We start from the raw sequence: 27282 nt of genomic DNA, 5'->3' as shown, positions 1-27282 counted from the left end.
TTACCCCCATTATCAGAATTATCTCACTTTTTCTAAATGTTTTGATTCAGTGTTTTTATACTAGTATTTTAAAACTGAATAACAATTATGCAATCAAGATAATAAATGTGTAAGAAAATATTAAAAGCATTATATTATTAGAGCATCTCTCCAGCAGAGGGCTCTCTAAGATAGAATTCAAGGATAAGTAAGGATGGAAGTGGGGGGATGCCTCAAAAGGATATTGTGGGGAAAAAAGATTGCCTTTAAAAAAATATAATGAGCAGATTTTGGATGTTCTCTGGGAAATTAGAAGAAGTTATAAATAAATTTAAAAATTCCCTTTGGAAAAAGAAAAGCAGTTTACTAAGATATGAGGAACATCATGTGAAAAATTTTAGGGAGTAAGGGTCTGGCATATACGTACAACTAAGCTTAATTTCATTTTCTTTGTAAGTAAAGGCATGATTAGAAGAATATAAATGTGATGCTAAAATTACTCTATTGCCTTTAGTTTTTAAATTATTTTCAGTTGCAAAAATGATCATTTTGATTAGTGAAAGAAATAGTATATATGTGATCTATATAGTAGTTTTCATCAAGTATGATTTGTAAAAGATAAATTCTTCTGAATTCCTTTATTATGCATTTTAAAAATACATTTTTAACACCATTAATTATTTATCATTTATACAGTGCTTTCAGGTTTGCAAAATACTTTATAAATGTCATTTTATTTGATTTTCACCATAGTTCTGGGAAGTAGGGGCTATTACTAATCTCCTTTATATGGATAAGGAAACTTGACAGACAGAAGTTAAATGACTTATCAAGTTACATTGCTATAAGGAGGCTGATGCTTGATTTGAATGCTGGTCTTCTGACTCCAAGTATTTATACTCTGTCTATGTCACTCATCTAATCTAAGGTGGGTTGAGGAAAGCAAGACATTTATGTATCTGAAAGATGAGAAAAATGATACCTTTTGCCTCAATAGAGAACTGAGCTTTCATTGTAACACTTTAAAGATACTTATGTTCTTATAAAGATACTTATGTTCTTTTAGTGGTGGATAGATCTAAAAAAAGAAGAAAATTTGAAAATATTAATGCCTTTTACTAGTATTTACTAAGTGGTAGATTTATTACTGAGAATATGATTTAACTAATTATGGGCCTTCCTTTAGAAATCTTAGGGGTACCCTTTGTTATAGGATTTTTCCATTCAAGTCCTATCCTGATGGATCATGATGGTAGAGAAATGACTGACATCTGACTTCTCATACATAGGCTGTTGTCTGTGAAATCAAAGCTCTGATATGTTACCCATTTGGTGAGAAAGTGTATTTATCTCATTTATGTGCCAATCTAGTTATGTCTGAGTAGCGTTATAATCTGGGTATCTACATTAGAGTGAATATTTTGGCCACAGTTTGTGAAATAATGGTCATATTTGGCCCCCATGAAGATTTGGAAAGATATCTTGTAATTTTACTTTTTAAAAAATTTGCTTGGTGTAAGTGCAAGTTTTATTTACTAACGCGAAAAGCTGACCATTTCTTAATATTTAGGACTGTTGATAAACCATTTTCTATTTCTGTCTCATTTTTTTGTGGTAAAGGAGGTTGTTTTGTTTGTTTTTTCCTCCAAACACTATATGTGGCCTTTGTTGTTCTTCATTAACAGCTGTTAATAAAGCTGGGGACCTTTTTTCCCTGTCTAATTTGAACCTGGCATTTTGTTAACTTTTTATTTAGCTGGGGTGACTTCGTGCAGGATAGTAACATTGACTTTGTAAGATTGATAGTTTTTGTTAGCTTTGTAAATGTTGTTACTTTTTGTCTTCATACAAAAACAAGCCATTGCTCCTTAAACTTCCCATGTAACTCTCCAATCAATGCAATATTTATGCAAAAACAACTAACAGAATGACTGAATCTGACAATATATTTTTTTCATTCCCACTTAGTAAGAGGAAGATGCTTCAAGAATTAGTTCTCCAGATCAGTTTAGGTATTAAAATTAATCAGAGCTTGGCAACCGTTACATGGTATTCTTCTAATTCTGTTTGCTTACTTCAGCATCATTTCATCTGGTCATCTCATTTTTTTGAATCTTTGATAGATTTCTTCTTTCATGTAGTTACTGATTCATTTCATAACATAGTACATTATTTAGCCATATTAATATTTGTTTGGCAATTCCTCAGTTGATAGACCCTACCTACCTCATTTTTAGTTTCTTCTGTATAAAGTGCTGCTGTAAGTATTTTGGGATATATATTAACCTGTCCTTTCTTTAATTTCTTTGACATATACATCTGATCTGTATTGCTATATCAAACAACTTTTCTTGCATACATGTTGTAGTAATAACAAGAAGCAGCATTTATAGAGTGATTTAAGATTTGCAAATCATTTTACATTTGTCATCTCATCTCACAGCAAACCTGAAAGGTAGGTGCTCTTATCACCATTTTATAAATGACAAAACTGAGACTGACTCACCCAGTATGACATATCCAATAAGTATTTAAGGCAGGATTTGAACTCAAGTATCCTATACTCAAAGTATTGTAAGTCTCTCGTAACTTCATACCCTAAATCACCTAAGTTAGACGCTTCATTTTTTTTCCTTTTGTTTTGGCTGAGGCAGTTGGGGTTAAGTGACTTGCCTACGGACACACACAGCTAAGAAGTATTAAGTATCTGAGGTCACATTTAAACTCAGGTCCTCCTGACTTCAGGACTGGTGCTCTATCCACTGTGCCACCTAGCTGCAGCAGATGCTTCATATTTTTTCATTTCTCTGAGACTAGAAACGATTTGTGCTTTTATTTTTAGCACAGGGCACAAAGGCAATTGATAAATGTCAGTTAATTGATCAACAGTTAGAATTGTTTTCCAGATAGTCTGGCATATCTTCCCCAGAAATATCTGCATTTTCCTGTCTTTGCATAGTCCCACCAACCTGGACAGTTTTGATCTTCTTTTTATTCTGAAGGTTGTGGGATGAAATTTGTTCCTTATTTTCATGATCAGTTCTTACCATGATTTGGATCAGTGTTTCTTTCCAAATATATTTTATGAAGTCAGAGTTCTCTATCTACTTGAAAAAATAGTAAAGTAGTTCAGATTTGGATTCATAATATTTTAGAATTGAAAGGGACCTAAATAGATGAGGAAACTGGTACTAGAAAGGCTAATTGATTTGTACAGCATCTTATATCTAGTGGATAACAGCCAGATTTTGAACCCAAGTTATCTGATTTTGAAATCTTGCTTCTATGAATTCATGCTCTTGTGGGATTCTGTTAGGAAATATTTGAATATATTTTCAAAATTGTGAAGAAATATTTGCATTCTATATCTGCATCTAGAGAAACAACTTGTTCCTATGTGGTATATCCATTTCTCATAGAACTCTTGAGTTATATATAAATATATTAATGCATAAGATAAAATAAAACTGATTTGTATTTTTCCAGATTCATTTTGGGTCAATAAGAAAATAATAAATATTTTTAACCCCTCTTTTGTTTTTCTTATCTAGCAACCACAATATGATAACTCTTCACTACAGGCTCCATTTCCTGACCGATCAATATGTCGCCCTGAACAAGAGGAACTTGAACGAAAGCTTGCATCTGCTGAAAAAGAGCTTTTGCAACTCAATGAGTTTCTCAAGCAAAGTGCAAACAAATCTAATGAAGAGAAGAAGAAACTGGAAGAGAAGGTGAACATTTTTAAATAATGTTCTATTTTCTGGTTTGTTAGTGTATTGGCCACTTAAACTAAATTGATTTGCTTTATTGATTTCCATGCCAGTCTATAGACCTGAAAGAAATCTGAAATCTTTTTTTGGGAGCAAGAATCCCAGCTATGTATGTGTTTATTTAACATGAATGTATAATTTTAATTTATAATATGTGTTGAATGTGCAAAATTTAAACCATTAAGTCTACAAAAAAGGCTTTTAGACACCTTGGTATATAGAAACATTAAATTATTTCTTTGCAATCAATATGCATAATTCTTTTTTTTTTTTTTCCGGAGGCAGTTGGGGTTAAGTGACTTGCCAAGGGTCACACAGCTAGGAAGTGTAGTAAGTGTCTTGAGGCCAGATTTGAACTCAGGTCATCAACTTTGATGTTAACTTTAGGACCGGCATTCTGTCCACTATAGTTGTTCCTAGGGCCAAAATTTGACATTAGTAAGTTATTTTCTTTTGCATAGGAATAACAATATTTCTACTCTTGTTATTTCTTTCTGTGTCTTATTTCCTGGAAGAATGAAATCAGGCTAAGTTGTTCATATATGATTTTTAAAAATTCCATTTAAAATCATTTGACCAAGGAGAAACTCGTTATTTTGAGAGTTGAGTAAACAATATATTCTAGCAAAAATAACAGTATGTGTTGATTTAAATATCCTAAATTCACATTTTGTCTTAGCCCTTTTACTCTGGGTCTCCAGTCTATTCATCTGCAGAATGAGTGAATTATACCAGATGAGCACTAAAATCGGTTCTAGTACTAAATCCATTTTCCTATTATCCTATTTGTGTAAGATTTTTTAAAACTTTATTTTTATAGCAATTGCACATTTCTGATCTCATTTCATCTTTTTCCTATCACTGTGAAGAGATATCTCTACTTTATATCTGAGTAAGATTAACTTACAGAAACTTTAAATGACTTGCCTGTTATTTAGATAATTAGTAGCAGAATTGGATTTCCTGACATTGAGCCATTACTCTTTCTTTTAAACTTTCTAATTTATAGTGAACATAGGAATCAATAGATTCTCTATATGCAACTATGTTTGGGCTCCCCAATATATAGCTTTACATTCATCATACTTATTAGTATGTGTATCATTAAATTGGATTTCATTATATTACAAATGTGTATTATGAAATTCATTCTGTCATCTGTTTTCTAATAGCTAGCAAGTGAACTCTCAAGGTCCTCTGCCTTTTGCTTATTCCATGGTATATGTTTTTAGTACAATGCTATGTTTTCTATGAATAATGAATAAATAATTATTGATGGTAAGTGCAGACAAGTATTTTCCCTCTTAGATCGTCAATCTACTAATTATGACTTAAGGAAAATATTATAAGAACTTGTCCATCTTCAGTTTTATTTTATTTTTCTTTAATCATTATTTTTACTACTACTTTTTTTTTTAAAACTCAAATTCTTTTTTTTTTTTTTTCTTTTGCTGAGGCAATTGGGGTTAAATGACTCACCCAGGGTCACAAAGCTAGGAGATCTTGTCTGAAGCCAGATTTGAACTCAGTTCTCCTCACTTCAGGACTGTTATTCTATCCACTGCCTCACCTAGCTGCCCCTTAACCCAAGTTCTGTACTGTTGATTTTTCTCCATTTTCATGTATGTCTCATATCTGGAAATAGGAAGTAGGATTGAAAATTCAGAATAAGACATCTTCTAAAAATCAGTAGTTATGTTCATAACTAATAAAGGGGGTTAACTGTATTAACTAAGGGTTAAAGTAGTTAAATTAAGCTTCTTTTTATAAAGTTTTCCTTTAATTTCATCTTATTGTCCTGTTAAAGATATCAGATAATATCAGTCATAATTTTAGCCGTTTTTTGTTCATCTAAATTTATCTGAGTGAAGCTATTAACCTCCCATCCCCCTCAGTTTTTTTTTTTTTTTTTTTCATTCTGTGAAGTAATATATGTCTACATAAGCAAACCTATATAACACCCCTATTTTGGAGATACTATTACGTCTTTTCTTAGATTCACATATTATAACTAGATTAGAGGCACTACTCAGTACAGTTAATGATTTCATGTCTACATGCTTCTCTTAACTCAAGGTTTTTTATGTTCAGTCAGTTAAATACACTTTTACTAATCAACATTTAGGATGAATTGTGTTCTGTCTTGTAGAGTGAATTTCCAATAATGTTTTTCCCATTAGGATTAACATTAGTGACAATAGAGGAGCTTTTCCTGGGCATATCAAACGGAAATTTTTTCCAAAAACATGGAAAAAAAACTGGTTTCCTTAGCTGAACCCTACTTTATCAAAATAGATTCACTTAAAATGTAAAGAATTTAAAATTTGAGTTATAGTAATCAGGTCTGGATAAACTTCATTTGTGGTTACTAAAAGAACTGGAGAATTTTTTTTAAAATAACTTTTTATTGACAGAATCCATGCCAGGGTAATTTTTTTATAGCATTATCCCTTGCACTCACTTCTGTTCCGATTTTTCCCCTCCCTCCCTCCACCCCCTCCCCCAGATGGCAAGCAGTCCTTTACATGTTAAATAGGTTACAGTATATCCTAGATATCCTACACAATATATGTGTGCAGAACCGAACAGTTTTCTTGTTGCACAGGGAGAATTGGATTCAGAAGGTATAAATAACCCGGGAAGAAAAACAAAAATGCAAGCAGTTTATATTCATTTCCCAGTGTTCTTTTTTTGGGTGTAATTGCTTCAGTCCATACTTGATCAATTGAAACTGAATTAGCTCTCTTTATCGAAGAGATCCACAAAATACATCCTCATACAGTATCGTTATTGGGGTATATAATGATCTCCTGGTTCTGCTCATTTCACTTAGCATCAGTTCATGTAAGTCTCGCCAGTCCTCTCTGTATTCATCCTGCTGGTCATTCCTTACAGAACAATAATATTCCATAATGTTCATATACCACAATTTACTCAGCCATTCTCCAATTGATGGGCATCCATTCATTTTCCACCTTCTAGCCACTACAAACAGGGCTGCCACAAACATTTTGGCACATACAGGTCCCTTTCCCTTCTTTAGTATCTCTTTGGAGTATAAGCCCAGTAGAAACACTGCTGGATCAAAGGGTATGCACAGTTTGATAACTTTTTGAGCATAATTCCAAATTGCTCTCCAGAATGGCTGGATGTGTTCACAATTCCACCAACAATGTATCAGTGTCCCTGTTTTCCCACATCCCCTCCAACATTCTGCATTGTCTTTCCCTGTCATTCTAGCCAATCTGACAGGTGTGTAGTGGTATCTCAGAGTTGTCTTAATTTGCATTTCTCTGATTAATAATGATTTGGAGCATATTTTCATATGGCTACAAATAGTTTTAATTTCTTCGTCTGAGGATTGTCTGTTCATATCCTTTGACCATTTATCAATTGGAGAATGGTTTGATTTCTTATAAATTAGAGTCAATTCTCTATATATTTTGGAAATGAAGCCTTTATCAGAACCTTTGACTGTAAAAATGTTTTCCCAGTGTATTGTTTCCCTTCTAATCTTGTCTGCATTTGTTTTGTTTGTACAAAAACTTTTCAATTTGATATAATCAAAATTTTCTATTTTGTGGTAAATAGTGATCTCTAGTTCTTCTTTGGTCATAAATTCCTCCCTCTTCCACAGGTCTGAGAGGTAAACTATCCTATGCTCTTCCAATTTATTTACAATCTCATTCTTTATGCCTAAGTCATGAACCCATTTTGACCTTATCTTGGTGTACGGTGTTAAGTGTGGGTCAATGCCTAGTTTCTGCCATACTAATTTCCAATTTTCCCAGCAATTTTTGTCAAATACTGTGTTCTTATTCCAAAAACTGGGGTCTTTGGGTTTGTCAAATACTAGATTGTTAAAGTTATTGGCTGTTTTGTCCTTTGAACCTAATCTATCCATTGATCAACTAGTCTATTTCTTAGCCAATACCAGATGGTTTTAGTAACTGCTCTTTATAATATAATTTTAGATCTGGTACAGCTAGACCACCTTCATTTAATTTTTTTTTCATTAATTCCCTTGAAATTCTTGACCTTTTGTTTTTCCATATGAACTTTGTTGTTATTTTTTCTAGGTCATCAAAGTAGTTTTTGAGAGTCTGATTGATATAGCGCTAAATAAATAGATTTGTTTACGTAGTATGGTCATCTTTATTATATTTGCTCGCCCAATCCAAGAGCATTTAATATTTTTCCAGTTGGTTAGATCAGACTTAATTTGTGTGGAAAGTATTTTGTAGTTTTGCTCATTAAGTTTCTGATTTTCCCTTGGCAGATAGATTCCTAAGTATTTTATACTATCAGTAGTTACTTTAAATGGAATTTCTCTTTATAACTCTAACTGTTGGGTTTTGTTAGTGATATATAAGAATGCTGATGACTTATGTGGGCTTATTTTGTATCCTGCAACTTTGTTAAAGGTGTGGATTGTTTCTAATAACTTTTTAGTAGAATCTCTGGGGTTCTCTAAATATATCATCAGCAAAGAGTGATAATTTGGTTTCCTCATTGCCTATTCTTATTCCTTATCTCTTTCTCAACTCTTATTGCCAAAGCTAGCATTTCTAATACAATATTAAATAGTAATGGTGATAGTGGACAACCTTGTTTCACTCCTGATCTTATTGGGAATGGTTGCAGTTTGTCCCCGTTACATATGATGCTTACTGCTGGTTTTAAATAGATGCTCCTGATTATTTTAAGGAAAAGTCCATTTATTCCTATACTCTCAAGAGTTTTTAATAGGAATGGATGTTGGATTTTATCAAATGCTTTTTCTGCATCTATTAAGATGATCATATGGTTTTTGTTAATTTGATTATTAATATGGCCAATTATACTGATAGTTTTCCTAATATTGAACCAGCCCTACATTCCTGGTATAAATCCTACTTGATCATGGTATATTATCCTGGGGATGATTTTCTGTAGTTTTTTTTTTGCTAATATCTTATTTAAAATTTTAGCATCAATATTCATTAGGGAGATTGGTCTATAATTTTCTTTCTCTGTTTTCAACCTACCTGGTTTAGGTATCAGTACCATGTCTGTGTCATAAAAGGAATTTGGTAGGACTCCTTCATTCCCTATTTTTTCAAATAATTTATATAGCATTGGGGCTAATTGTTCTTTGAATGTTTGGTAGAATTCACATGTACATCCCTCTGGTCCCGGGGATTTTTTTTTAGGGAGTTGATTAATAGCTTGTTCTATTTCTTTTTCTGAAGTGGGACTATTTAAGCAATTTACTTCCTCCTCTGATAATCTGGGAAGCCTATATTTTTGGAGGTAGTCATCCATTTTACTTTGATTATCAAATTTATTGGCATAAAGTTGGGCAAATTAATCCCTTATTATTTCTTTAATTTTCTCTTCCTCGGTGGAAAGTTCTCCCTTTTCATTTTTAAGACTACTAATTTGATTTCCCTCTCTCCTTTTCTAATCAGATTTACTAAAGATTTATCAATTTTATTGGTTTTTTCATAAAACCAACTCTTAGTTTTATTTATTAATTCAATAGTTTTTTTACTTTCTATATTATTAATTTCTCCTTTTAATTTTAGAATTTCAAGTTTAGTAATTGATTGGGGGTTTTTAATTTGGTCTTTTTCTAACCTTTTAAGTTGCAGGCCCAATTTATTGATCTTTTCTTTCTCTATTTTATTCAAGTAAGCCTCTAAGGATATAAAAATTTCCCCTTATTACCGCTTTGGCTGCATCCCATAAATTTTGGTATGATGTCTCACTGTTGTCATTATCTTGAGTGAAATTATTAATTGCGTCTATAATTTGCTGTTTCACCCAATCATTCCTTAAGATGTAGTTTCCAATTACTTTTTGGTCTATTTACACCTAACTTTTTGTTGAATGTAGTTTTTATTGCATTGTGATCTGAAAAAAAAAGCATTTACTATTTCTGCCTTCCTGCATTTAATTTTGAGGTCTTTATGTCCTGATATATAGTCAATTTTTGTTTAGGTGCTTCTAATCTTCTTGAATTTAAGCAATGAAGAGCTATTTTTGAGGCTGAATTAAATAGTTGGTCATGAGGGGAATGAGAGGAGCTTAGAGAGTCCTCTGTGCCTTCTCCGCCATCTTGGCTCCGCCTCCATATGTCTTCTTCCTAAACAAATTATTCTAGATCTACTTCCCATCCTTTTTTTTTTTTTTTTTTTTTGATTGGATAGATCTGATAGACAACATATGTAACTTCAGTAAAGAATTTTTCATGATATATTTAGGAAGAGTGTGGAAAGGAAGCTCGTGGGCTATCCTTAGCTTTCTCTTTTCTCTTGGTCATCTCATCAGTTCCCACTTAACATTTTTATCAGTGACTTAGATAAATTCATGTCATTGTCAGATTTGCAGATAAAGAAAGGTTTCACAAATACAAGGATGGGGAGGCATTCCTAGACAGCAGTTCATATGAAGAAGGTCTGGGGGATTTTAAGTGGACTTCATACTCCATTTCTTTTTTCTTTTACATTTGTAAACCTCCATCTTGGTTTCCCTCATCAGTTTCCATGGACTCATCTTTATGCAGATGATTCCAAAATCCATATATTCAGCCATTAATCTTTCTCTTGATCTGTAGCTCTGCATTACCAGCTGCTTCTGCTTATTTACTTTGATGTACTCAAGGTATCTCAAATTTAACATATCCAAAATGAAATTCATTGTTTTCTCTCCTAAATATGTTCCTCTTCCAAATTTCCTTGTTTCATTTTGGATTAGCACATTCACCCCACTTACCCAGTTCACGATCTTCAAGACTTCCTTGATTTCTCTTTTTTCCTCTCAATACCAGTAGTGATGAATAGCAATAGCTTGTCTATTTTACCACTGAATTGTCTGTTGGATTTGTTCCTTTCCTCTCATAGTATGATATACCACCTTTATCACTTAATTCTCATTTGAACTTACGCAAGTATCCTAAAGTCATCTTTTTGTTTCTGTTCTTACCAGTTTAATATATGTTTCACACAACTGACAAAAATAATGTGCCGTAAATCTTAGCTCATTTTTCCACCCACTAATCTTCTATGACTAAATATAAAGTCTTCATTTTGATATGTGTTTTTTTAGACAAAAATCCTCTGGTCACTGGCTTCTGCCTACTTTACAGACTTATTTCACATCCAGCCATCCTAGTTAATATGTTTCCTGAACTGAACGTTCCATGGTTCAAATCTTTATTGTGCCTAGAATCACATTCATGCTTTATATTCGTTTCTTAGAATCCTTAGCTTCTTTCTTTCTTTTTTTGTTATTATAGCTTTTTATTTACAAGTTATATGCATGGGTGATTTTACAGCATTGACAATTGCCAAACCTTTTGTTCCAATTTTTCCCCTCTTTCCCCCCCACCCCCTCCCCTAGACGGCAGGTTGACCAATGCATGTTAAGTATGTTAAAGTATAAATTAAATACAATATAAGCATACATGTCCTAACAGTTATTTTGCTGTATAAAAGGAATCGGAGTTTGAAATAGTGTACTGTTAGCCTGTGAAGGAAATAAAAAATGCAGGTGGACAAAAAATATAGGGATTGGGAATTCTATGTAATGGTTCATGGTCATCTCCCAGAGTTCTTTCACTGGTTCAATTCATTACTGCTCTATTGGAGCTGATTTGGTTCATCTCATTGTTGAAGAGGGCCATGTCCATCAGAATTGACCTTAGATTCTTTCAAGACTTAGTTTAACTGCTACCTCATTTAGGTAATTTTATGATTTCTTTCCATTAAAATTTTTTTTTTTTTCTGTCTCCAATCTGGTAGAATGTTTAAATTCCTTATGGGTCACAATTTTTTTTTTCTTTTAATTTCCATTATCTAATATAGAGTCCTGTTTTGACAGATTGCAGAGCCACTAGAGTTTAAAAAATGCTTTATAATGCAATACTATTTGAAGATTAATTGATATAAATGTGTGATAGCACGCTGAGTTTGAAGTAACAACAATAGGAATCAAAATGAAATTTGCTCTGGATTAGTCTAGGTCACCAACTAGAGCTTTCCTCCTACAAAAAAGTGAAAGAGTGTGACTTAGAAAAGTGTTAGGTATGTTCTGTTTGGCCCTGAAAAACTGAAATAACAACATCATATAGAAATTAGAAGTAAATTTAAACTTTTTATAAAGAAAAACTTTCTAATAATTAGAGCTTTCAAAAAGTTGAATGGCATACCTAAAGAGGTCATTGGTTTCCCAATCACTGGAGATCTTCAGTTAGAGGCTGAATTATTATTTATTTATGACTCTGAGATCCTATGATTAACCAAAACCTTGGTTCATTTATTTTATAAATTTTGAAAAAAAAAAAACAAAAAAAAATGAAAACATTTAATACTGACAGTATACAAACTCGAATTTTATCAAATTTTTATTTATTGTTTGTGTACTTAACCCAAAGCAAAGCATTTTCAGTGCTTTCAGATAAATTAGCTTTCAGAAAGGAAAGCCTGTTTTGTGAAAGAGATTTGATTTATTCTATTTAGACCTAAGGGACAGAATTTAGGAATAGTTAATAGGAGCCAAAGATACAGTAAGAATGAAAACAATAATAACTAGCATTTATAATACACTTTTAAAATTTGTAAAACACTTCAAAATATCATCTCATTATTATTACAACAATCCTTTGAGGTAGGTGCTATAATTATAGCATTTTACAGGTGTTCTATGTAATAACTTAGCAAGTTAAGTTACTTGGCAGTGTCACAAAGCTAGTAAATGTCTGGGTTTAGATTTGAACTCCTATCTTTCTTCAGACTCAATGTTCTCTCCTTGAACCACTTATCTGCCATACATGGAAGCAAATTTCAGCTTCATCTGAAAGAGAAAGAGAATAGAGAGATCTAAAAATGGAATTGCTTTTTAAATTGAAGATGAAACAACACACTCAACTGTTGGAGTATAAGAAGAGACTTCTTTAGAGGGGAGACAAGATAAGCTTTTAAAAACATAAAAATATCTGAGGAGTTTTAAGTGGTGGGAATGATCAATCTCCTTTGAGATAATCATTTAAGTATCTTTTTTTATCTCATCTTTGTTATTGATCTTAATTATTGTGGCATCTATTGATGATTATTGAACTTTTAGAAGTAATTATTTTTTAATAGTATTAAATATGTATATACATTTGTGTAAACATCTGTCACCTTATTGATTTAGGTTCTTATGAAATTTTTGGTTTAAAGTAAAAATAATTATTTCTGTATATGTATACACATGTGTGTAAATGCACATACATACATTAATTATTGTATTAATATTTTTATTGTTAAATAAATGTTTTTACTGGATCTAGTGATTCTGAATATTGAAATACAGATTTTAGTGTAATTTTATTACATGTAAACACCAATGAAATGTATATTCTCTTTTTAGCTTAAAACCAGAGATAGGTATATTAGTAGCCTGAAAAAGAAATGTCAGAAGGAATCTGAACAAAATAAAGAGAAACAAAGACGAATTGAGACCTTGGAAAAGTACTTGGCTGACCTGCCAACTCTGGATGACATGCAGAACCAGAGCCAGCAGGTAAAGAAGGACTCTTGGTTTTTTTTTTTTTTTTTGGGGGAGGGGGTAAATAATAAAATAGTGAAACTGTTTAATTTGGCTTCTTGAGAATTCATTTCAGAATGAGGTGAATATTTTTGTCTAGGTGTGAGTTAGGCTCATTTGTTTCAATCCTATTGGATTAAAATATATCTTGGGCTTCACGTATCTATATGCATAATATTTCCGTCCTATCAAAAATTTGTGTTGCTTCACATGAACTAAGTGGAACAAATGCTTATATGTCTCTTTGAAACCCAGTTCCATTCCAAACACAGTTGGATCTGTTTTTTTCCCCTCATTATTCGTGATTTTTAAACTATTCTCATGACCTTTTTTTTTTTTTTAAACTTTTTCTTAATCCTATGCCAAACTAATCATTTCTTTCCAGCCATTTGCCTGGTTCTTTGTCATTCTGCCACCTAGTCTATATCTTTCTGCTTCTATTCCTTCCCCAAATTGGCTCTTGACCATTTGTTGTTTTGAAATAATTGTTCCTTCAAAATAGTCTGATAATTATTGAGCCTCCTTATCATGGATTTTTTTTTTTTAACTCAAGTCTTTCAAAATAGTTGCCCCTTCTTCCTTTGCTTTCTCCTTCTCCCACCCCATTCTCAAGCTCCATGTGAATACCATTATCCTCCATGTTGCCTTCCTCTTAATTCCTATACTATTGTTTATTCCAGAGTGAAATAATATTTTTTCACAAGAAAGTGTGTTAAATGTTTTGAGTTAGTATATATGCTTTAGTTTAGAGAGAGTTGCATAACTGATAGAAGATAAAACAAACTCAAGAAGCTAATAAAATGCCGTGGGAGATTATATGAAAAGTGGTGATGGCAGAGATCCAAATAGATGAAATTTCTCAGGTTTTTTCCATCCCTCTGCTATGATATGTTCTTATTTTTTGTTTCTTTTTTCTCCCCAACCTTGATTGTATCTCTCATACTTTAAACTCCTTTTTCTATGAAACACATATGAAATTCAGATAAATCAAAGTAAAACTAGTGTGCACATCTTACTAAATTTCCAAAGTAAACTTTTCTAATAGATGGCCATTTATTAAAATTTATCCTAATTTTTGTGATATAAACACTTTCTCTTTAGCTGCAGATCCTAGAAGAAAAAAACAAGAACTTACAAGACACTGTAAAAGACATGGAGAAAAAACTTGGAGAGATCAAAACTCAATATCAAGAGAAAGAAGTACAACTGGCCTGTCAACGGAAGAAAGAAAAGGAGTTGGTTACCACTGTGCAAAGGTATGAAACCTGTCAGTTTTTTCAGTGTGGCAATAGATAATCTTGAAATGTCAAAGTTTTAAGTTTTGGGTAGAATTATTCAAATGCAAATAATCACTATTTGTGTACTAATGGTAAAAATATAACATTAATAAAAGAAGGGATATTTTCATTGTGGAAGGTTCTTTAATTGACGCAGCATTTCATAGCCTGTTATCTGCAAACTGGCTTAGATAAGAATGCAACATTGTTATCTTGTCAAGAGTTTGGGGTTAGCAGAGAAAAGAAATATTAATATAATATTGTTAACTTAGTGCTAACACTGGCTTCTTAATGCTTTGTGAGATAATTAATACAAATTCACAAGAGAAAATATAGTTTTTTTTTCTCATAAATTGTTTCTTTTTTATCCATTTCAGCAGTCTTAATACACATTCATTTTATGGTGTTCACTACACAACATTTATGCCTTCAAGTTTTTGTCTTTGACCCAGACATATTTTACTATGCAATTCACCTTAGTTTCATTCCACTGTTTTTAAGTGATCAAAGCCACTGGGACATTTCTATTTCTCTTTAAGGGTTGGGTAAGTCTTCAGTGAACTATTGATTTCTCTCAGGGCTGTGTCTATTCCTCTATTTAATAATCCCAAGTAGATCTGTATTGATTATAACAAAGCCAGTGTGGCAATAGGGTAAGAAAGGCCCAAGTTAAATGGAGATACAATAAAATAGTGCCTGGCTAATCTGAATTAAATCAGGTCACCAGTCTAGAAAACTATATTCCAAGATCGTTTGTATCATTGCTGAGCTGCTTTGGGTGGTATTTAAACATGGTCAGGAAGAATGTCTCAAGGCTGATTTACATGACAATGTCAAGATTTTCAAAAAGATAAGTCATAGATTTTTTTTTTCAGACTATATATGCTAAGAGGTTTGATATTGCTTCCTAGCAACAGTTTAGGATGTATTATTAAAGCAGTGACTCATAAGCACTTAAAAAGGCAATGACTAAAAGGTAGCATGTATTTACAAAAAACAAAACAAAAAAAAAAACAGATTATGGCAGAATATCTTTTAGACAAAATAATTACTTTTCCCCCTCCCTTCTCCCCTTACCCCTTTCCTTCTCTTTCCCCTTCTCTTCTCCTGTCCCTTTTCCTTTCTTTTCCCCTCCCTCTCTCTCTCTCTCTCCTGCTACTTATATAAAAATGTTCAAAAAATAATTTTTCTGCATTTAGATAGGTAGTATCATAGAATTTTATAGTTGGAAGAAATGTTGTGAATCAATTAGTTAAATGCTTCATTTTACAGTTTGGGAAATTGAAATCCAGAGAGGAGGAGTGACTTGATATAACTAATAAGTAACAAATTCAGGATTTGAATCCCCAACCTCTCATTTCAAATCCAGGGCTGTTTCACAATGCTTCTGTGTTTAGCCTACACCCCCACCCCCTCACTGTTTTCATAGCCAACTACCCTTTTCATTTGAAAAGCTTTATTACTCTTAGTAATGGATTTTGTTTTTCATGAAATCCCTAAAATACTTAGAAATAGTCTCTTGATACTAAATTATTGGGAATCAAGCCATTCTAGAATATAAAGTATTTATGTTTTTATTTTTATGCTGATTATATAAATATTTTTATGACAGGTGACAAAGGACTACAAAGTAGTTCTACATTAGTAATAAGTAAAATCACTCTGGTGCATTTTTTTCCCCACTTTTTATTTGTGATCTTGCTAAGTTAATTCACTGGATGTCACTGTGCAGTTCAGGATCATTATTTATCTTGTAGATTCTAGGCATTATACTTTTTTTTTCTTCCTGGAAAAGAAAACAGACTCATGTTTGCTGTATTGTCTGGAAGAAAAATAAGGATAATTCATCACAATCCAGAAATAGAGGATACGTTTTTCTGTTTCATTATAGTTCTTTTAAACACCCATATAGAGAATCATAAACTAGAGCAAGAGATTGGACTCAATTCACTCCTTACCCTTGCCAGTAGCACCATTTTCACTTTTTTCTATTTCTTCAGTATGTAGCCTCTCATTTTACAGCTAAAAAGAAATGACTTGCTCACTGTCTTCTAGCTAATAGATAACAAAGCCAGGAATAGTATCCTATTCAGATAAAGCGGGCTGCCTCTTTTTTCTTTTTGTTCTCTTTTCCCTTTATGCTTTGATGTGGCAGAAAGTACTACATCTGGAAGTTAGATAGGAGAAAAAATTATCACAATATGTAAGAAGGGCAATGGAGATAATTATTTTAGCTATTACAAAACAATGTGCGCGGGGAAGATTCCTAGATATTTAAGAATTGGTCCCTCCTTTTTAAAAGCTTATGGGTCTAGTAGGAGAGAGAAAGACATGAAGATTAAAAAAAACAAAAACAAACCACCACCACAAATAACCAAATTGGGACATGAAAATAAGAATTAAATAGGAGGGGAAAGAAAGGTACTTGGGAGGACCTCCTGAAATAATTTTTGAGCAGTCAGATAGCACAGTGTGGATAAGAGTAGCCCTGTAGTCAGGAGGATCTGACTTCAAATATGACACTTATGGGCTGTGTGGCCCTGGACAAATCACTTAATCCTATTTGTTTCAGTTTCTTCATCTGTAAAAAGAGCCGGAGAAGGAAATGGAGACCACTTCTATTTCTTTGTCCAAATGATAACAACAAACCTACCAAAAGCTCCACAAACCAACAACCCAAATGGGATCACAAAAATGGACCCATCTAATAGACTAATCATACATGGAATAATGGGCCATGAAAACTGGAAGACTGAATAGGAATTTTAGATAGAGATATGGGGAAGGTATTTGACAATTTGGAATAATGTTTAGAAAAGAAAATTTGTTTGTCATTTTTCAGTTGTGTCTGACTCTTTGTGATCCCACTTGGGCTTTTCTTGTTAAAGATACTGAAATAGTATGCCATTTCCTTCTTCAGATCATTTTACAGGTGAGGAAACCAATCTAACTGCAAATAAGTGACTTGCCCAGGCCTGGACTTACAGTTAGTAAATGTCTAAGGCCATACTTGAACTCAGGAAAATTAATCTTCCTGGCTCCAGGCCTGTCACTCTATTATGCCATCTAGGTACCCAGAAAAGAAAATAGGAATACCCAAATGGTATAGCTCTGGCTTAGGCCCTTAGAGGCATAGGCATGTTAAAATTTATGCACTTTAGCTATCTAGTGTTGGTATATATGGAGATAAATGTAATATTCTTTCCTTGAACATAGCTCTAGATTCTACTATTGTACAAAGTATCATAGGCATTAAGGAAATACCTTGTTTTAAAGATCTTGAATAAAATTAGCTTTTAGAGTTTATTTTCAAAAGTTGTCTTTCAAATTTTAATACAGTTTACAACAGAAAGTGGAAAGGTGTCTTGAAGACGGTATCCGGCTACCCATACTAGATGCAAAACAACTTCAAGATGAAAATAATCACCTCAAAGAACAGAACGAGCATGCCAGTAAGGTCAGGCAAACATTTCTATTATAAATATGAATAATGGGTTGTGATCTGCAACCTTAAAGGTGGGAGAGGGAAGTAAAAAGTCCTATTTAGTTAATGTAATAATTACATTAGATAATGCTTTATTTCATTAATTTTTCTTTAGGGAGAAAAAATTTATTCACTTTTTTCTAATTGCAGAGGAAATTATATAGTATGTTTAATTGAAAAAAGAAACTCTATGTTATTTCTTAACTTAAATAAAAGAACATTGATTTTTTAATCTTGAGTTCTTTATACAATGTCAAATTTGGGATACAATTGGAATTGCAAATATAGTAATCAGAAAAGATACAGGGGCAGCTAGATGGCATAGTGGGTAGAGCACCGGTCCTGGAGTTAGGAGGACCTGAATTCAAATACTATCTTAGAACTTAACACTTACTTAGCTGTGTGACCCTGGGTAAGCCACTTAACCTCAATTGCCTCACCAAAAAAAAAAAAAAAGTTATACAACTTTATGCATTAAATCTTTCTTAGAAGTTGCTTAAAATTGAATATGATAAACTTTTTTTTTTTTTTAGTAAACTATTTGATCTTGCTTGGTAAATATACCCTATTGTAAAATATTTTTGCTAAGGGAATAATCCTACTAAAGATAAGGCTGAGGTCTAAAAGTCTTGTATTGGTCAAACTAGTAGAAGAAATTAACTGGTTATAGTATGATTTGTGTTTTATTTATGTAGGTAATAAGCAGCCAGCAAAATAAAATCGACAGAATGTTGTTAGAAATTCAGGTAAGGAATATTTTGTGCTTATTTCAATAAAATTTAATGTTAAAAAAAAATACAGTTATCTCTTCCACATTGCAATCTTCCCTATTGTGGTTTTGATATATTGTGGGTCAGAATAAGAAATTCAAATGGGAATTTTGGAGGAGTGCAACAGAAAAAAGTTTAGATGCTCATTAAGGCATAATGTTATAGTATTGTATAATATCAATATGCTTTATTTTTTAGTATCATAATAATTCAGACTTCTCTGTTTTGAAAAGAAGGTTAAGTTTTTTTACACAGATTTTCCAATTTCATGAGGTGGCTGTGCTCCTAATCTCTTATGATGTGAAAGTGATAACTGATAACTGTAAACTTACTTTTTTTCTTTTTTTTTTTTTTTAAATTATACCTTTTTATTTACAAGTTATATGCATGGGTAATTTTACAGCAGTGACAATTGCCAAACCTTTTTTTCAAAATTTTTCCCTCCTTCCCCCTATCTCCTCCCCAAGATGGCAGGTTGACCAATACATGTTAAATATATTAAAGTATAAATACAATATATGTATATATGTCCAAACAGTTATTTTGCTGTACAAAAGGAATTGGACTTTGAAATAGCGTACAAATAGCCTGTGAAGGAAATCAAAAATGCAGGCAGACAAAAATAGAGGGATTGAGAATTCTATGTAATGGTTCATAGTCATCTCCCAGAGTTCTTTTGCTGGGTGTAGCCGGTTCACTTCATTACTGCTCTATTGGAACTGATTTGATTCATTTCATTGCTGGAGATGGCCACGTTCATCAGAATTGATCATCATATAGTATTTTTGTTGAAGTACATCATGATCTCCTGATCCTGCTCATCTCACTCAGCATCAATTCATATTAGTCTCTCCAGGCCTTTCTGAAATCATCCTGCTGGTCATTTCTTACCAAACAATAATATTCCATAATGTTCATATACCACAATTTAGTCAGCCATTCTCCAATTGATGGGCATCCATTCATTTTCCACCTTCTGGCCACTACAAACAGGGCTGCCACAAACATTTTGGCACATACAGGTCCCTTTCCCTTCTTTAGTATCTCTTTGGGGTATAAGCCCAGTAGAAACACTGCTGGATCAAAGAGTATGCACAGTTTGATAACTTTTTGAGCATAGTTCCAAATTGCTCTCCAGAATGGCTGGATGTATTCACAATTCCACCAACAATGTATCAGTGTCCCAGTTTCCCACAACCCCTCGAACATTCCACATTATCTTTCCCTGTCATTCTAGCCAATCTGACAGGTGTGTAGTGGTATCTCAGAGTTGTCTTAATTTGCATTTCTCTATTAATAATGACTTGGAACACCTTTTCATATGACTAGAAATAGTGTAAACTTATTTTCAAAATCAAATGCACATGACTTTAGTATAGCTTTTCTCCATTTTTATGGAATATTGAAGTAAAGTTTTGAATTAATTCTATATGAAGTATCATTTGGGAAAATAACTGAATTAAAATGAAGTGAAGAAATATACTCTTTATTTCTTTAAAGTATTTTTAAGTGGGATGAGAGTAATAAAAATATAATTAAAAGGTTAATTTTAAATATAAATAGGTATAACCTTTTAATTATATCTATGTTATCACTATTAAGGCATTTGCATTTGAAGGTTTTCTTTTTCCTCTGATACTGCTATCAGCCCTTATTCACCTTAATCTTTATTGTTGGTCTTGCCACAAACCTTCCCATTCCAATCCATTCTTCTCTCAGATTTCAACATCTTCCTAAAACACAAGTGTGATTGTGTCACATTCCTTTTCAGTTTCACCTCCAGAACCAAATAAAAAAGATCCTGTTGGGCCTTCAAAGCCCTTTCATAACCTAGCTCTTTACCTCACCCGTCCCCTACACCCATCTCTTTAATCCCTTGGACATGAAATACAGGTTCATGATCCTTGAACAGGATCCTCTATCTCCTGACTTTGGGCATTTTCATTGAGGGTCACCATTGCCTTGAAAGCTCTCCTCTTTCTCTGCCTCTTAGCTTCTCTGATTTCATTTAAGTTCCATTTAAAATCTTACCTTATATAGGAAACTTTTCCTTTGATTCTTTTATTTCTAATGCCTTTCCTTTGCTAATTATTTCTCATTTATTCAATATATAGCTTCTTTGTATATATTTGTTTTCATATTTACCCCATTAGTGTGAGTTTTTTGATAAGCAGAAGATTTTCCCTTCCCAAACCATTCTTTTGTATTTCCAGTCTACAGTGAAAGGCATTTAGCAGGCTCTTAACAATTGTTTATCAACTAATCCACTGACTGATTGGTACTGTATCTCCACTGTGCTACACAGGCAGTTAGGTGTGCCACATTTGCAGGGACTATAATCAGTAATGAGGATATAAGTTAGAAAATATGAAATAATCCCTACTTAGGAGAAAAAAAAAACTTACATTCTGATGGGGAAGACAAACAGCATATGAAAAATATATAATAAGGAAATGAAGTTAAATGAGTAAAAATGTATAAAAAGAAATTAAATATAAGGCAGTTTGGGAAAGGGGAATACTAGAAGTCGAAAGAATATGGAAAGATTTCATATAAAAGATGGCATGTGAATAGTATCTTAAATGAAAAGTAGGTCCCAGAATTGTTAATATTTGCTTTCTGATTGGTCTCCCTGCCTCAGATCTGTCTTAGGTATATTAATATTTTCTCTAAAGTTTTCCTTGCTTAATTTGTATAAAATTGTTTTTAGTGAGTTATTAACTAAATTTGTTATAATCATTGTAATCATTTGGCAGAGAGGACATAAAATAATAGAGTTTCATTAGGTAAAATTTCAGCAATTCAGAGATTAAAATGTTTTATTATTAAGAGACTTTAACTTAGGCATTTTAAGTGCCTATCTGTATTGAATTTCAGTAAGAGATGACTATAAAATCTGACACTAGAGGGGATTTTAATGTTATAGACAGTATTCATCATTGTGGGCCACAGTTTTTGAAGGACTTTGAATGAAAGGACTGGTAATCCCGTGAATGAAATAGGGATGCATAGTGTACAGAAGAGAAGACTAAATAGGAAAGGATGCTATGGTCACCATCTTCAAATATTGAAAGCCTTCTCATGTATAAAGGGAGAATGCTTATTTGTTGTTCCATAAGAGATAAATTTTAGTTTAGTATAAGGAAGACCTTTCAAACAAGATGAAAATTGTCCTTAAATGGACTGGACTGCTTCATGAGATACTGAGATCTCTGCCAATGGAGAAGGTTCAACTAATTGTCAATAACATTGCAAAAACAATTTACGCTACAATCAGTTCTGTCTCTTTAAGATATCTTTCAACTTCTTAAAGTTATTTTGTGATCCTTCCTTCATAGTAAGATAAGAATTAATTATTCAAGACTAATGGAAATCTATACTATTTTTAAAGCTTTTAGAGACGGGAGCTTCCACAGATCTGTTTTGTAATTATCACAATGCTCTGTTTACATTTAATAGTGCATTTTGAAAACTTGTCCTTTAGCTGTTTTATTGGAAATTGAAAACTCTGGATTGCCACACTGTTTAATGCCATATTAGAATAAAATTATAAAATTTCTCCAGACTAAATAATTCTAGGGGCAGCACTAAGCATGAAGTCAGGAAATTCTGAGTTCATAATTGGCTTTTGACACTTACTGGCTCTGTGATCCATGGCAAATTGCTTAACCTACTTGTGTCAGTTTCTCATCAGTAAAATAGAGGTATGCTGGAGAAGGAAATGACAACCCATTTCAGTATCTGTTCCCAAAAAAACCTTATGAATCAGAAGCCCATGAATCAGACAAAATAAATAATCCTAGCTACTTTTAACTGTTTAATAGGTTTCAACCTGTGTTCAATCTTTTAAAAAAATCTTTTGATGTTCTTTGTTTTGTTTGGTTGTGTTCATTTTTCTAAATACCCATAAACAATCATTTTTGTAAGATTTTATATTGCAAAATTTTAATTTTTTCCTTCTCCAAGACCACAAGCAGTCTGATGTAGGTTAAACATATGTAATACTTTTAAACATGTTTCTATATTTTAATGTTGTACAAGAAAAATCAAATCAAAAGTATATGTGGGGAAAATGCATTCTTTTTAAAAAATTTTTCCTCAGTTACATTTATTTTTTTCTGGTTATGCATTCATTTTTTAAAAAAGACAAATTTCCTTATGAATTATGTTGGGAGAGAAATCTGAACAAGAGGGAAAAACCGTGAAAGGAAAAAAAAGAAAAAAAGGTAACATGGCATATATTGATTTACATTCATTCTCCTTAGATCTCTCTTTGGATTCAGATGGTTTCCATTCAGAGTTTTTTGGGGTCTCCTTGGATCACTGAACCATTGAGAAGAACCAAGTCTTTCATAGTTGATCATTGCACAATTTTGCAGTCAGTGTGCAAAATTTATTCCTGGTTCTGTTTGTTTTACTCAGCATTAGTTCATGTAAATCTTTTCAGGCCTTTCTAAAATCAGCTTGTTTATCATTTTTCATAGAACAATAATATTCCATTACTTTCTTACTATAATTTATTCAGCCATTCCCTAATTGATGGGCATCTACTCATTTTCTAGTTCTTTAGTTGCACAGAATTAGTTGCTTCAAATATTTTTGCACATATGGGTCCATTTTCCTTCTCTGTATTTTCCTTGGAGTACAGATCTAGGAGTGGCACTTTTGGATCAAAGGATATATACACAGTGTTATAGCTCTGGATATAGTTCCACAATTCTCTCCAGAATGATTGGATCATTTCACAACTCCAATAGCAATGTGTTAGTGTCCCAGTTTTCCCACATCCCCTCTAATATTTGTTATTATGTTTTCCTGTCATCTTAGCCAATCTGAGTGGTGTGAGATTGTATCTCAAAGTTGTTTTAATTTGCACTTTTCTAATAGTGATTTAGACTAGTGCATTTTTTCATGTGACTATAGATGGTTTTAATTTCTTCATCTGAAAATAGTCTGTTTATATTCTTTGACCATTTATCTACTGAAATTACTTGTATTCTTAGAAATTTCACACAATTCTTTATAAATTTTGGAAATGAGGCCTTTATCAGAGATACTGACTAGAAAAAAAAATTTTTCCCTACCTTTGTGCTTCCCTTTAAAGTCTTTTAATCATTTATCAATTGGGGTATGGCTTGTATTCTTACAAATATGAACTAATTCTCTTAACTATTTTAGAAATGAGACCTTTCTCAGAAACATTGAATAAAATCCCACCCTTCCTCTTCCCCCAGCTTTGTGCTTCCCTTCTAATCTTGACTGTTTGTGTGTGTGTGTGCAAAATCTTTTTAATTTAATGTAATCAAGATTGTCCATTTTGCATTTCATAATGTTCTCAAGATTGTTTTTGCTTATAAATTCCAATTTATAACCTTATTCTGATCTTGTTTTAGTATAGGGTGTGAGATGTGGGTCTATGCTTAGTTTGACATATTATTTTCCAGTTTTCTCAGCCATTTTTGTGAAATAATGAGTTCTTATCCCAGAAGCTGTAGTTTTAGGGTTTATGAAATATTAGATTACTATAGTCAGTCATTAATTATTGCCACATGTATCAAATCTATTGATCCACCACTGTGTTTTTTTTAGGCATTACTCTATGGTTTTAATGACTACTGCTTTATAGAGTTTTAGGTCTGGTATTGCTAGGCTTACCAACCTTTGCATTTTAAAAAATTCCTTTGATATTCTTGACCTTTTGTTCTTCCAGGTTTTTTGTAACTCTATGGAATAATGTTTTGGCAATTTGCACTGAATAAGTAGACCAATATAGGTTGAATTGTTATTTTTATTATATTAGCTCAGTCTATCCATGAGCAATTGATATTTTTCCAGTTGTTTAGATATGACTTTTATTTACATGAAAAGTGTCTTATAATGTGGTATTCTTTTGAAACTATTTAAGTACTTAAATGATAAATATTCAGAATCCAAAAGTAATCAGAATCATAGATTTTGTTATATGATTTTTGGTATTTGTTTTTTCTTCTGAAATGGTTGAGAAGGGGAGATGGTAGGGAGAGGAAATAAATATTTTTTTATTTTTAAAAAATTCCTTCATAAGCTGGTGTTTTCTTACTTCCAAGTCTTCTTACATTTCATTGCCTTCTGAGTACTCATAGGTCCAGATATGCCAGGCTAATTTTTATCCCTCTGTGATGATACTCCATGTTCTAACTCCAAGGCTCTTGACTTTATACTGGCTCTCCCAATGTGTGTGCTCTTGCGCTCACTCTCTCTCTCTCTCTCTCTCTCTCTCTCTCTCTCTCTCTCTCTCTCTCTCTCTCCCTTTCTGCCTTTGTGTTGTTTTCAATACTAAACTCAAATCTTACCTTTTGTAGAAAACTTTTCCCACTTTTCCCCACTGCTTTGACCTTTTTTCTAAGATTACCTTGCCACTAATTTCATTCTTTTTTGCATATTTATTCCACTTTTATCTTTCTAGGCTTTTTATATATGATTCTTTTCCATATACCATTTTGTTTGACTATACTGGCTAATATGATTTTATTCCTGGAATCAGGGGAATGTTTAAAAAAAAAAAGGACTTAATGAGTGTGTGTGGGCGCGCGCGCGCACACACACACACAAATACACAAAATCAAATGTAATAGCTTTTAGAAAGGTATGTTAAATTCTAATTATTTTCCTGGAATGATTACATATATAATTATTACTAAATGTTTTACATTGTACAGAATACTATATGAAAGATTAGCATAATATCATTAATATTATAACAAGATAACATGTAACATATCTATTATATGTTTAATTGTTATTATTTAGGTACTTATTAATAAATCAATTTTCCTTATAGTTTTTTTTTTTTATCAAAGTGAGATTGTATACACTCCAAATAATTTTATTCTTATATTTTTGAAATTACTTTGTTCTTTGAGCTTTTTAGTCTTTTCTCATATTTAATTTAACAATTTTTATATCAAAACTTATATTTGAACAATTAGTGGAACTAGGCACTTTTTGGTAAACTTAATTTTCATCAAGCTCATTTTAGAGGAATAAGACTTTTTCCTAAGTATACCTTTATGTAAACATTTGTCATTTTTAAAGGAAATTTATGCTTTGTTACTTCAAGGAACTATGAGAATTGCATAATCCTGGGCAAGTCACTTAACATTTGTTTACCTCAGTTTCCTCATTTATATAATGGGAAAAAATGTACATATCTCAGAAATTAATTATAGTGATGATCAAAATGAGATGAAGTAGCTAAGGCAACTTGTGAAACTTAAAGCTCCAAATATATGTTAGCTATTAATGTTTATTGTTACTTTTTATTATTGTTAGTATTATATTAAACAAAGATCATGCCATTTATTTACATGGGATTAGAAGGACAGGGTAGGGATGAGGTACCTGTTCTCAACTATCTTGGTCTCCAACCCTCGCTCAAAAAATGACTTTGTTACCACTTTCTCCTTCAAATAGGATTTTCTGGCATGGAGGGCAAAAGGAAGAAGTTGGGGGGGAATGAATACAGAAGTAAGAAAGGTATAGGTTCAGGATTCAGAGGCTGAGGGCCCCCATCCCTCTTCTGTCCTATGATCTCAAATCACTTACCAGTATTCAGAGAGTTGGGGTAATTATGTACATGTGTGTATATGTATGTGTGGAGAGGGAAGGGATGGTTGGGTGATATCCCTGCCCCTTTTCAAAGGGGCATGCTCATCCTTATTCGGCATCAAGACTTCTGCATACCAGCTATTCCCATCCCACCCTCAGACTGGCAAACCCCCATTTCTTTTTGGGGGAGATGGTTCTGAAACTAGAACATAGGACTCTCCCTCTTGCAACATCCCCGAGGGGTAAGAAAAAAAAATCCCACCTCCTTCTGGGACAACCCTTGTTCCCAGGGCAGGGCCAAAGGCACTGGTCACTTCACACCTGGACAAGCCCCTGGTGGTCTTGAGCACATGGAGAATGTGTTTGTGTCCGGGAGGCGGGAGTGAGGTGGGGAAGTAAAAGGGAAGGGGGCATCAACATTCTGTGCTTGGGGGTTATGTAGTCAATAGGGACTATAATGGTTATTGAGAATTACCCCTTTTTCCTTTCTAATTTCAATCCCTAATTAGAATTTATAAGTCCCTTCTCCAAGATTCACTCTTCACCCCAATCTAGCAAATTATAATTTGCCTCTATGGCTGCTGGCTTTTTCTAGTTTGACTTTTTACCCATTCTGACCTGTTCTAACAATGGGACATCCACTCTCTCTTCAGGAAGCTTCATTGCCCCCAACACCAGACCCCTCTCCAAGTTTGCAGCACTGATATCTAGATGTCTATCTGGCAAGATCATCCCTCTTTATCTCTGTATCCTGAGTCAGCCACTGCCCTTTCCAAACAGGGAAGCAATTTCTCCTTTCCTCTCTCAAAGAAGAGCCCAAGAAAGGGCTGTGCCCATAAAGA

The 27282-nt window shown here is 32.8% G+C and overlaps 1 protein-coding gene across 5 annotated transcripts in view; it reads left to right on the top strand.

Annotated features, from left to right (window-relative positions):
• Positions 1–27282, top strand: part of CEP85L (centrosomal protein 85 like) — a 236514-nt gene that overhangs the window by 195421 nt on the left and 13811 nt on the right. For all 5 annotated transcript variants that reach the window (XR_007953619.1, XM_051997622.1, XM_051997619.1 and 2 more), the window contains exons 6-10: positions 3531–3713; positions 13146–13298; positions 14424–14578; positions 17939–18056; positions 18779–18829. Coding sequence is in view for 4 of the 5 variants with exons in the window: in XM_051997622.1 (XP_051853582.1) it covers positions 3531–3713; positions 13146–13298; positions 14424–14578; positions 17939–18056; positions 18779–18829 (660 nt within the window). In the remaining variant the exon portion in view is untranslated. The remainder of the gene's footprint in view (positions 1–3530; positions 3714–13145; positions 13299–14423; positions 14579–17938; positions 18057–18778; positions 18830–27282) is intronic.

The sequence above is a fragment of the Antechinus flavipes genome, chromosome 4, assembly GCF_016432865.1.
Source record: "Antechinus flavipes isolate AdamAnt ecotype Samford, QLD, Australia chromosome 4, AdamAnt_v2, whole genome shotgun sequence".
In the NCBI taxonomy this organism is placed as follows: Eukaryota; Metazoa; Chordata; class Mammalia; order Dasyuromorphia; family Dasyuridae; genus Antechinus; species Antechinus flavipes.
This window is presented reverse-complemented; position numbering and strand designations above follow the sequence as displayed.